The sequence below is a fragment of the Schistocerca nitens genome, chromosome 2, assembly GCF_023898315.1.
Source record: "Schistocerca nitens isolate TAMUIC-IGC-003100 chromosome 2, iqSchNite1.1, whole genome shotgun sequence".
NCBI classification, from domain to species: Eukaryota; Metazoa; Arthropoda; class Insecta; order Orthoptera; family Acrididae; genus Schistocerca; species Schistocerca nitens.
In genome coordinates, this window is record NC_064615.1 from 807,728,409 (window position 1) to 807,741,753 (window position 13,345).

The window sequence follows — 13,345 nt, forward strand, 5'->3', positions numbered from 1 at the left end:
TGGCTCATTCACACTAACTCACATCCATTAAGACAGCACAAGTGGGCAGATGTTTCAGAACAGATGTAAAATAAGAGGAAAAGTAAAATAATTACACAGGGAAATGTTACTGGCTGGTAATTTACAAAAATCACAGATGATCCAGCCAGCATGTTAACACATTATAAGCATTTCCCTAAAATTTTAGGGAGTAATTCAGATGTATCACAAAACCTGAAAAATAGTACCATATTTGTTTGATTGTCAATTAAAATAGAGTACAAATCTGTTGGCATATGACCTGCTCCCCTCTACTCTGAAAATAAAATATAGTCTTGTAAAATTTGGTGTTCTGTGATCTGTACACCACAAGTGCCACACATTGGACAGTCCTCTCATTGGTGCAAGAAGCCATAGGGCAAGAAGGACCTCACCCCACCTGTGTGGCTGGAGCTTTACCGCAGTTGCGATGTGGACTTCACCAGGTGCTGTTTATTGTCAGTCACTTCCAGCTACTCTACTTCCCATCCATCCATTGATATGATGGTATGAAGGGGAATGGCACACTATCTTATTAGAGAATTGTGACACACTTCTTTGGCTGTCATGTCTGCCATTTTTTCCATTAATAACCATATGCCCTGGTGCTCAGCAAAAAGACATCTTCTTCCCCAGCTATTGTAGGTGGAAAAGGGTGTCGTAGATATATTCTGGACTAAATTATATGCTGGGTACAAGTGTTGTAGAGTGCTAAGGGCACTCAGGGAGTCAATACAGATGAGGAATAACAAATATCACCTGCTTCAGCACCCTCAAGATTGTATATAACTCAATACTGAAGACCGTGAAGTCTTGAGGTAACTGAATCTTAAGGATATGACCAGACAAAACAACAGATCATCCAGTGGCTTCCCCCATTTGGAACCATCTGTGAATTGAGTTGAAGTGTTCATTTAAAATTTCATAAAATATCATATTAAAAACTTACACAGGAGGGCAATGCTTCATCTACTAGACTACATTTAAAATTACTCTGTACCTCTGCAGTAACAAGCTTGGCAGTCAGTAAAAATCCCAGATTTTGGTCGGCACTGGCCTCACACCAGTGACTCTATTTCATGCTTCATATGGAACCCATACGGCATTGTTACTCTTATATGACTGGAGATTGGTTTTCATAGTGGATGAACAACAGTTTGGTATGCTGGCAAATTTGCAGCAGCAAGGATCTTATGTGCTTGACATATCATGAGAAGTTGCCACCAGACGGTAATGGTTTGCTGATCTCCTCATGGTGGATAGTTTCAATAATCTTCAGGTATGAAGGTCTCGCTGATCCATATACCATGCACCCATAGTCCAGCTACGATCTCATGAAAGCCCTATATAACTCGAGCAGATGTGCCCTTTCTGTTTCCTAAGACCTGTGGGTAAGGCACTTTGAGAAATTCATTGTATACCAAGTCCTTGCCTTCAGGCCTTTTAGGTGGTAACCACAACAGTTTGGAATAACAATGAGGCCCAGAAACATCAGTGAGTCTGCAAAATGTAAAACAGTAAAACTGTCTTTTAAGCCCACTCATCCAACCTCTTTACTGTAAGTCACAACTGACGAGTTGCTGTTGTCGTATTGGAGGAGGAAGAGAGAACCGCAAAATCGTCCACAAATAAGGAGCATTGTACAAGACTTCTTACTGTACACATTATGCTGTTTATGGCTATGGTAAAAGGGGCAACACTTAAAACATCTCCAGAATCCACACTGAGAATGGCTAAGGAGCTGCCTGATCTCTAACATCTAGACAATGGCTGACCATTCACTCCATGGTCTATCCTACACACACTGTTAACTTCTCTGACATGTTTGGTCCTTTCCTGGTTCGAGGAGAAACATCAAAATTACCCCCTTTAATAAATTGGGTATTTGGTCTGTCCACTATCCTGAATTAAAACATTGTAAGAGAATTTCCTTTGACCCATTTTCATGTTCTACGGCATGCTGTATGTGATTTATTCAGGACGAGGCGCATGAGCCTTAGACAGTGCCGAATACATCTCCCAAATGGGGAATATGCAGTTGTAGGACTCAGTATCATTGGACCTGAAGTCAAAGTCACCCCTCTGTTTGATAGCATGCCAATGACAAGCACTGGATCCTGGGTGGCAGTGGCAGTGATCATTACAGAATGCTCTGCTATTGTCTGGGTGATGTTGCCAGGTATTATCCAGAGACATCTCTGTTTTAGCACCACTGCTATAGGTAGCTGATTGCATTTACTGGAAACCCACCTGATGGCTTCCCATACTTTCATAGAACAAGTGGAATGTTTTGGGGTGTCCAGAAATGTTTGCCAAGACCTTTCCTTGCTCTGCTTGATTATGCCTTGAGCCTTGGCTTTCATTAATCAAAAGTCAGGAACATTTTCTGTTGTTGGGCAGTGCTTTAACTGTCACAGAGCCAGATTCCTTAGCGGACTCATTGGTCCATCAGGGTACAGGTTGCCTCCTAAGATGACATGAGGACTTCACTATGGATAAGTGAACAGCATGGGGAATCACTAAAGTGATGTGGTCCACCCATTTCTGGATGCTGTCTCGGTATTCAAACACAGCCAGGTGGCAGAACAACATGCAGTTAAGTTTCTGGTCACCCATTGTGGTAGCGGCCTTTTAAGGATTGCTCCATCCAGCAGATGAATTCAGAGTGGGAAGTTGTCACTGGAATGAAGGTCATCAGTAAGTTCCCTCAGAGCCAAATCCATTAGGGATGGCTGAAGATCACCCAGTAGCAGTGTTGAAATGAGCAGAATTGCTGGTGCTGAGAATGCACTGCTCCTGAGACATCATGAGGTTCTCTAATACTTGACCCCTGGGGAAACTCAAGTTTGAGCTCCATAATACATTATGGGCATTGAAATCTCCCAGTATGAGAAATGGTCAGGGGAGTTGTTCTATAAGCTGTGTGAAAACCTCAGAATCCCTGACCGATGTGAATTTCAACAGCAGCTGCTTGCAGATCAGTAACTATGGATAGTGCAGATGAGTTCTGTGTGTTACTGACAAACACAATGACCTCTCCCTGCGCTGTTTCCCAGTCATGTTACCCTTGTGATGGAGGGTATAGCCCCATAGCACAGGGGGCTCAATAGTTATAAAATGTGTTTCTTGTCAGCACAAGTACAGGGGACGTTCCTGTGCTAGTAGTTTCAATTCCCCCCTCCCCCCTTGCTTCCTGAACCCAATGATGTTCCACTGTATTATTAAATCCTATCTATTTGGAGGGGGGTTGTATTTTCGTCCTGTCTCTTTAATGGGTGGGAAGCCCGCAATGAGTGAAGGCTCAGTCTTGGGGCAAGATGGTTGCCTCAAGCAGACTTCACTTTCCACTGACTTTGAAGGCTAATCATGAGAACCATCAGATGCAATGAGGGCTGCATGGTCTGACGATTTTGGACCTGTCTTTTTCTGAGGTTGATGCTTCCCATGTAGTTTGTTCATCAAAGTGGGTTTGGTAGGGATAATCGTGGCAGTGGTATTGTCAGGGTTGGCCTGTTACTGATGTCTGCCAACTGAAGTTCCAGAAGCTCCACAATATCAGAAATTGTAGCTTTCTCATATATACTCTGGGGGGGGGGGGCATGGTGGAGGGGGGGGGGGGGAAGAGGGGGCGGGTTCCAGAATAACAACACTTTTATAACTGCACTTACAAATCCAGTTAGTAGTCCTGACGCTTCCAAGTTCCAGTTGTGCAAAGGCTTTGGCTGTCGGAATTGGCTTCTTAATGGCTGAAGCAAAAGTAATAGTGAATGTGGGAAGCTGCAGAGTCCTACAGATCTTTTTTGCCTCACCGTATCTGATATGCTTCATAGTTTTCAGCTCCTGTATCTTCCTTTCTTTGAGATAGACACTGCAGTCTCTACCCACACAGGGTGATCCCCAGAGCAATTTATGCACTTCAGAGGAGATGAACAAACCTGCAAGTGACTTCACCCCTTAAATTCCAGAGTGCTGTGCTCAGAGCACCAGCATTTAAAACAGCACATGGGTAGGGGACATAAGGCTGCACATTTAAACAAAGGAAACCTGTCCTGATACATTCTGGACATTTCATGCTATTGACTGTTAGGATAAAAGAATATCTCATTTGACCAGATTTCTATCCACCTTTTTCATTATATTTTGCATGTCAGTGAGACCTTCTTGAGCCCACTCATCTTTCAGTTCTTGTCTGGGAATATCTGAAAGATCTCTACATGACACGACACCTTAGCTATAGTTCAAGGTATTGTGCAGCTCTGTTTAATTTGCATATTTCCTGAAGCATTTAGCTTTCTATTGGTTCATTGCTTGTTGGAGACAAGAAGACTGAGCCAACAGTGTCCTATTTCACAATTTCTTGATAGATTTCAAAGTCCAAATAATGCCCTCTAAACTCATCTGAATATAAAAAGGTGAGACTTTCTCAAAGCTGCTCTCTTTTCTTTAACTATTAAAAACACAGTCTGGCTAGCAGCATGTGTTCTGTACTATAAATGGAAGCACTCTGAATAATTCCTGAGTCAGGACTACATGAGCCCCCTTGTGAGGTTGGGTGTTGACACCCATCAGCAGTACGCTCATACTACTGTGAGTTGAAAGAGACAAGTTTGAGGGTTCCACCTTGGTCCCACAAGCAGCTAGGGAAATACAGGTCCTCCCAGACAGAGCCCCGCTTGCCTCTGTAAGCCTTACACAGCTGAAATGATGCAGGTTCCCCAGAGGTTGCCAGCTAACTACAGTCCCACCTGAACAGCCATTATCTCACCAGTATGAGCACACTTTGAGACTGAGGTTTTTTGTATAGCGGTTTCTACCATCCTCATGATCTAGGCATTCGAGCCAAGATCCTGTTCTCTGTAGGACACAGTGTTCCACTACCATGCCACATGGTGACTGCTGAAGCATGTTCAGAGCTTAAGCTAACAGAGGCCTGGCAGCACTGTTTAGCACAACCTGAGGGGCACATTTGGCTTACTGAATGCCATGGGCAAGGAGAGCACCCCCCCCCCCCCCTCTTGGCTAAATCCATGAGATAAGGAAATTCTAATCTGTCCCCTTTTCCCCTTAAGGATACACAAAGCTAAAACAAGGGGGTGCTTGGTAGCAGTAAGGAGAATGGTGACATGATTGACATCTAAATTGGATATGATGCAATAAGGGAAGTAGTGTATTTTAAGGAGGTGGTGCTCCACAGGTTGTAAATGTATAAAGTAAGTCATATTTATGAATTGCCAAGAGCTACTGATAAAGTAAATGAAAGTTTATATTATCAGAAACTCTTGGTGTTTTGTAAGTCTGACTTTCTTTGAGATGAAATACTGATGGAATTCTCTTACCTAGGAAGCACAAATACGCACAGGATGGTCCGAGCAAAGAAGGTATCAGGAATGGATTGGCATGTTCGAGAAAGTTTTCTTTAGTAAAAAAGCTCTACTGGCATCAAATATTTGTATGGAATTAAAGTAGCAGACCCAGAAAATGTGTGTCTCGGTGTGCAATGTGGATCATGTTAAAAATGTACAAGGAAATTTAGTGCTACCAAAGAATATTAGAATTTAAATGGATAGTTTAAATATGAAATGAAAAGGCGATAAAAGTAACAGATGGGAAAAGACTTCTGCTAAAAGCCCTTACCACAAGAAGGGACAAGTTAGTTGGATGTCTACTTCATCATCATTTTCATCATTTTTCAGTAGTTTGATCCAGATATGTAACACTTTCTTTTCTAGTTATTAATGATACCAGTATTAATTGTATTTGTTTGATGTTACATGTAGTACACAATAGAACACTGAATTCCAGTTTTGGGGCCCATACTATAACTGCAATTAAGAATGCTGTTTTTTTTACACTAATCTTCATTGTAACGTAGTTCTTGCTGTGGCTTTATACAACTGTTGCTAGACTATTATCTTTTCCATATGATCGTGTGCATATGAGAATAAGGGGAGTGTTTCAGATGATAAATCTGACAGTGCATTTCACAGGATTTAGAGTGTAACATATGCTCATGCCACTAAACTACAACTAACTGCATACAACTCTGAGCTGCAACCCAGTCAGAACTGCCACAAAAACAATCCATAAACAGCACACGTCGCTCATAAACATCTATGTACCATATATAATGTAAAAAAATCTACTCACCAAGTGGTGGCAAGAGGAGGTTATACTTCTGCAAGCTTTCAGAGCCAGTGGCTTCTTCTTCCAGTGGAATGGTTGAAGAGGAAGGAAGAGGGGTGAAGGGACAGGACTGGAGAGGTTTAGAAAAAGGGGTAGATTTTGGAAATGTAATCCAGGACCACTAGTCAGGGGAGACTTACCAGATGGGGTGAGAAGGAAAGACTGATCAAAAACTGATTAGTTTTGTACCATGTATATAAGAATAAAAGTCTCAGTTTTGCTGTAACAACACTACTTACACTGCGATTAGTAGAATGTAACAAAGTTCAGATGGGATTTATCATTAATTCCCTAGCTGCTCACAAATTCAACATTACCTCTATAGTTGGTATTCTAATATTAAAAACAGGATGTGTGAGCCAGTGAGGTACACTACCTCACATGTTCATCCACAGATTGCATTGTCATTGTAAAATTTTGTTTTAGAAAGTTTCATTGTTACTGGGTTATATTGTAATCAATTTTTCAATTATTAGAAGCTGGAAGAAGGGTATGGCATTAGTATTAACAAGGTACCCACCCTGGCTTTGCATGGATAGCACAGATAGCTATGGCTGGATGACTTTTCTGGGATAGCAGTAATAAATTGTACACACAAACACTCAAACTGTCCTCATGAATCTAGCTATCCATTAGTGAATACTGTATCAGAATTCCTACTATAGTTCCCGAGATTAGCCTTACAGACTTAAAAACATGGCCAGGGATTTATAATATGTATAGATTAATAAAGCAGAAATCAGGAATTGGATGGTAATTATTGCAGGAACTTATGTGTGTGCATTGGTAAAGGTAGCTTCTGTTCTTTATGTTGAAGATATTTTGACCATCCAAAGCAGAAACATGTTCTCTGTACAGAGAACGATATATTGTTCAAAAAATCAACTACTGCTGAAAGACTGAACTGAAATACTATATAGTTGTGACATGAACAAAAATTAGATATAAAAGAAAATCTGCCTTATTACATGCATGTCTGTTCATATAAAAGATTATTATTATTATTATTATTATTAAGGACAATAGACGCCAATGATGGACGTGTGTGTGTGTGTGTGTGTGTGTGTGTGTGTGCGCGCGCTGTTGTTACGTACATGTGAAAACTGTACATATACTGAATGCTGCAGCAAGTAGTTAGGTGAAAACACAGTGACTGGGTTGACATATCATGACATACACGTAAAAAAAAAGAGAGAGAGAGAGAGAGAGAGAGAGAGAGAAAGCCATTAATGCTTTCATGCACCAAGTATAGTGTAGAAGAATACTTCTAAGATCATGTTTGTCTCTGTCATTTGTTAATCTACTTGCAATCAATTACTATCATTACATTTCTATTTATAAAAACCAGAAAATTATAGTTCTTTTACTCACCGGATTTTGTTAGTAGTGGTATAAGTAGAAACATGTGCTGCTCAGGTAAAATATTTTTTGCAATACATTGTCAGCTGAAAATTATTTGAATGTTAGCACTGCTTTATGATTCAACTTAGTATCTGTACACACACACACACACACACACACACACACACACACACACACACAGAAATGTCCTTTTTATTGCGAACAGTAATATCACAGCACGACTATCCTTCAAATAAGTCTAAGGAATAGTGGCAGCATGTCTTCCTTCATACTGAGTCTTGTATCATCCCCATTATAATAATCACTGTGCTGAATGGGATAATGATACATTGTTTTACATTTACTTTCATATACTTCAGTACGTAAGTCATAGAAAGCACCCAATACATTCAAGATTAAATTTTTTCATTGCAGGGCCTGCAGGCAGCTCTCCACAGGGTGTAGCTCAGAGTCAAAGTTCGGTGTCTATTAAATCAATGAATCGAAACCAAAGTTCCTCTGCTCTTGGTGAAATGAATGGAGATGGAGGGCATCCAAAGGTAATAAAACATGTTGAGTACTTGCAAATTATTCCTGTAATAGATGGAATTCAGTCACTGAGGACACTGCTTGGTTTACATTTTCCACATCAGTATAAAAAATTTTGAAATTCAAACATTATATTTTTAAATTGCATATCTTGCTAGTGAGTATTCTTCGTTTGGCCCTCCAGTTTTAGTAACACATCTGCAGGACTGGTGGATATGACATGACAGTAATTTTAATGGGGAAAAGATTTTTGTGAGCTTGTTTAATAACTGCATATACTCTTCTAAGAAAATGAAAATGTTCATCTCAGTAACACTCCTGATCCTGTTGTTAAGTTATTCTCCATGCTGCATTCTTTTTCCAAGAGGAGCCAGTCCAGCTACATTGTAAGAGAGACTCTGTGCAACTATGAAATTAAGGAGGCAAACAAGTGACAGATTGAGACTTTGAATCAGTCCATGATGTGTGCATGGATAGCATACAGTCTGGGACACAGGCTCAAGCCCCAATCTGGCACACAGTTTTATCTTGTCACCGATGATCTATCACTGCATAAACTACTCTAAAAATAGACAAGTTGCTGTCTTGGAGGTCAGATCAGTTCACAACCGTAGACATACATTTTCTGTGGACAAGAGTGCTAATATAGCTGTAGCTACAATATCACTGAAATTAAACATTGTTGACTATAAATTTTTAAACAGGAGGGTCCAAGTGGTTAATTGATTCTAAGAGCATTTCAATGCAGAACTTTCTTTCTGATGGAAAAAAAACTAAAAAGAGAACTACTACTAATAGTTTCAGGGGTGTGTGATCATATGTCAAGAAATATATGCTAATTAAGTGTCCATGTGAATTTTAAATTTTTCCCAGTGTTGCATAGCTTTCATTTCCCAAATAACAAACCACCAATAAAGTTTTCTTTCTTCTTACTCTTACTTTCCTAACTATTGAATAAAGTCATTTATTTGAAAGTTCTTTGTACTTCCTGTTATCTTCTCAAAAAGAACTGCTCTTCTCAGACACAAACCGAACAACTGATTATCATGACTTGAATGTTATAATTGTGAATTGCATGGTTTATATTGTGAGCAGTGCAGCATACCTTCCTTTTTGTTTGTGTCCATCCAGTGGCAAGTCACTATTTTATGCAAATAATTCAATTTCAAACATTTCAATGAGCTTGTATGTCAAGAACAATTTTAAGTATTGTTTCATCTATGTACAAAATTTAAGAGATCAGCATTTTCCTTCATTTACTCTTTAAAATGGATCATAAGGGAGTTAGATTGCCCATATTGCATATAAATGTGGAAGACACTGTTTTAGGAGAAGCCAAGGACAAAACCAGATGAGTTAGACCTAAGTCAACTTACCATAATTTTTATACTTCATTGCTCATGGAGCAATCATATTATTATGAAATTCAACACAGTGCCACATTTAGTAATTCAGTAAGATTCTCAGGTGCTTGTATTTCACCTACATTTCCAATCATTTTCACTTGATCCAGTAAGTCCTGTTCCTAACATTAATGAAAACAGCAACCAATACATGATACTTTGAGAGTTTTGCATTGGTTTATTAAATGGTCATTTTCTAATTACGTCATGTTACAATATTTTTATCTCTCTTTCTTCAATTTGATTGCAAACAATTTGTTCTTGCTTTGTTCTTATTGCAGGGTAATGTGCATTTCATGAGGAAAATTCCTCCTGGAGCTGAGGCATCTAACATACTTGTTGGAGAAATGGACTTCTTGGACAAAACAATATCTGCATTTATACGGTTACGACAAGCTAATTTCTTAGGTGACTTAACAGAGGTTCCAGTTCCTACGAGATTTATCTTTGTTTTACTTGGTCCAACTGTAAGTTGCATTTTATGACTGGAATATTTAATTTTCTGTGTAATGCCATTAATATGAAAAAAATGCTGAAAAAAAGGCTAGTAGTATTGCAGATTACAAAGTATTTCTAAAACTGTGTAGCCCTAATTAATTTTTAATGTTGGTGAAACTTCTGAGTTGTACGGTCATGGTCCATAAACTTCGACAGTTCCTGACATTCACACAGAGCTGCCTTGGACCTCTTCAAAGGTGCTCCTGGTTCTGTTGAGCCTTTTTGACTGATAGGTTGGACATTCAAGAGTTAACATAAGTACCATTGAAAAGGTGGTCAGGTAGAAGTTTACTCATAATCAGCAGAGTTAATTCTTGTCAGAGATAAAATTTAACTATGGAACTGGTGTCTGTCAAAGATAAAACTTATCTATTAATTCACTAGAGCTACAGCCGATATGGCTTCTTCTATTCTGTTAAAATTGACCCAATCTTTATATATTTTGATGGCTTCTCTTTATAGCCAAGGATAATAGTTTGTCATTGTAGATAACATTTTCATTTCAGAAAACTGTACTACTCAGTTTCCCGACCGAAGAGCAAGCATGCTCTGCTACTGCTGCAACTGATTTTTCTACTTTCCCTAGTAGGCAAAGAGACTTTGTTTTCCATCAAACGTGCACTCACACTTCCCTTGTTTAGATTCAGTGTAGAACTTATAAATCTTGCATGCCTACAAAAGAGGGCAGCCATCCTTTATAAGTTTGAAGGCTTTACATATTTTGTTTGTTGGTCTATGAAAAATAGTGAACAGAGCTCTGGGACAAATAACTGTAGTCCAAAAGACAAAAGACTGAAAACAATAGGAGAACACAGTTTATCTCCATTTTATTAAATCATGAGTGATCAGATCAATAAGAATTATCAGAAACATAGCTTCAGACCAGGTTTTAGATAAAAAAAAGACCAAAAAAGAAAATTATGTGAGGACCTCAAATCTGTGACAGATAACTGGCCTCCTATATTCACATGCAGGGCTTCATAAGATTCAGTGTACAAGTAGTAAAGTCATTTGGAACTACAAAGAGAACCATTAATACATGGAATACGTGCCTGAAGGAACACACAAGTTTTTGCTCACTAGGAAAAGTTTCATCAACAAGTACAGCAACCAGTCATGAAAAGCCTTTATTGTATATTTTTTAATGACCAAATATAGTAAATAATGATACAAATAATTTTTTATCAATCTTCTTTAGAATTCAAAAAGTATGTATTTTGGTTTGTCCTTATATTTTTAACATAATTTGTCTAAATTTGTGAATGCCTGGTGATTTGTTTGATCATATTGATTATTGTTAAATATAATTGAGATATTTCTCTTTTATTTTATGGTGGTGCGAATATATTTAATAAATCATTTAAAAATAGTCAAATTATTTATAGTGGTCATAGTTAAGTAGATACTTTATAATAAAAAAATCTCTACAAGAGAATTTATGTGGATTTGATTGATGCACCAAAAATTTTTACCTCTGGTTTTATGACAATTACTTCTCAACTCACTGACTCTTCTCATAATTTAAAAAAAGAGCATTTTCCTTTTGTCATGTGCCATATGTTCTATATTTCTCATTTTCATGGACAGCTCTCGATTTTTATACAGAACTTTCTGTCCCTCCACACCTTTAGAATTGGAGTCAGGGTTTCACACAGTTCCCCCCGTATCCAAAAGTGGGGTCTTGCAGGGCTCTGTCCTGGGCGTCTCAGTCTTTTTAGTAGCCATCAATGGTCACACAGCGGCAGTTGGATCCTCTGTAACATCCTTTTTATATGCTAATGACTTTTGTGTTTCCTTTTGCTCCTCTACTATTGGTGAGGCTGAACGACAACTGCAGGGGGCCATATGAAAGGTGCAGTCATGGGCCCTCACTCACGGCTTTCAGTTTTCAGCCACCAAGACTTGCATCATGCACCTCTGTCATCGTCATATTGTCCACCCACATCTGCAACTTTACCTCGATGACCAACTACTCAATGTAGTGGAGACTTATCACATTTTAGGACTGGTTTTTGACACCTGCTTAACTTGGCTTCCCCAGCTTCATCAGCTTAAGGAAATGTGCTGGCAGCACCTAAACATTCTTCAATGCCTGAGACACACCGACTGGGGTGCAGATCGTCCTACACTGCTGCAGCACTACAAAGCCCTTGTGCAGTCTCACCTTGACTATGGAAGCCTAGCATATGGTTTAGCATTGCCCTCAGCATTGCGGCTGCTGGACTCTATACCCCACTCTGGAGTTTGACTTGCGATGGGAGTTTTCTGAACGAGCCAAGTGAACAACCTCCTTGTGGAAGCTGGGGTTCCTTCATTCCGGATCAGGCAAAAACAACTGCTTGGGCATTATACTGCCCGTATTCATACACTCCTGGAAATTGAAATAAGAACACCGTGAATTCATTGTCCCAGGAAGGGGAAACTTTATTGACACATTCCTGGGGTCAGATACATCACATGATCACACTGACAGAACCACAGGCACATAGACACAGGCAACAGAGCATGCACAATGTTGGCACTAGTACAGTGTATATCCACCTTCCGCAGCAATGCAGGCTGCTATTCTCCCATGGAGACGATCGTAGAGATGCTGGATGTAGTCCTGTGGAACGGCTTGCCATGCCATTTCCACCTGGCGCCTCAGTTGGACCAGCGTTCGTGCTGGACGTGCAGACCGCGTGAGACGACGCTTCATCCAGTCCCAAACATGCTCAATGGGGGACAGATCCGGAGATCTTGCTGGCCAGGGTAGTTGACTTACACCTTCTAGAGCACGTTGGGTGGCACGGGATACATGCGGACGTGCATTGTCCTGTTGGAACAGCAAGTTCCCTTGCCGGTCTAGGAATGGTAGAACGATGGGTTCGATGACGGTTTGGATGTACCGTGCACTATTCAGTGGCCCCTCGACGATCACCAGTGGTGTACGGCCAGTGTAGGAGATCGCTCCCCACACCATGATGCCGGGTGTTGGCCCTGTGTGCCTCGGTCGTATGCAGTCCTGATTGTGGCGCTCAGCTGCACGGCGCCAAACACGCATACGACCATCATTGGCACCAAGGCAGAAGCGACTCTCATCGCTGAAGACGACACGTCTCCATTCGTCCCTCCATTCACACCTGTCGCGACATCACTGGAGGCGGGCTGCACGATGTTGGGGCGTGAGCGGAAGACGGCCTAACGGTGTGCGGGACCGTAGCCCAGCTTCATGGAGACGGTTGCGAATGGTCCTCGCCGATACCCCAGGAGCAACAGTGTCCCTAATTTGCTGGGAAGTGGCGGTGCGGTCCCCTACGGCACTGCGTAGGATCCTACGGTCTTGGCGTGCATGCGTGCGTCGCTGCGGTCCG

General features: G+C 40.5%; 1 protein-coding gene across 10 annotated transcripts in view; it reads left to right on the forward strand.

The window, feature by feature from the left end:
- The window catches only part of LOC126237066 (sodium bicarbonate cotransporter 3), a 1,007,081-nt gene that overhangs the window by 794,157 nt on the left and 199,579 nt on the right, over positions 1–13,345 (forward strand). For all 10 annotated transcript variants that reach the window (XM_049946852.1, XM_049946853.1, XM_049946859.1 and 7 more), the window contains 2 exons: positions 7,978–8,102; positions 9,776–9,961. In XM_049946852.1, the coding sequence (XP_049802809.1) occupies positions 7,978–8,102; positions 9,776–9,961 (311 nt within the window). The remainder of the gene's footprint in view (positions 1–7,977; positions 8,103–9,775; positions 9,962–13,345) is intronic.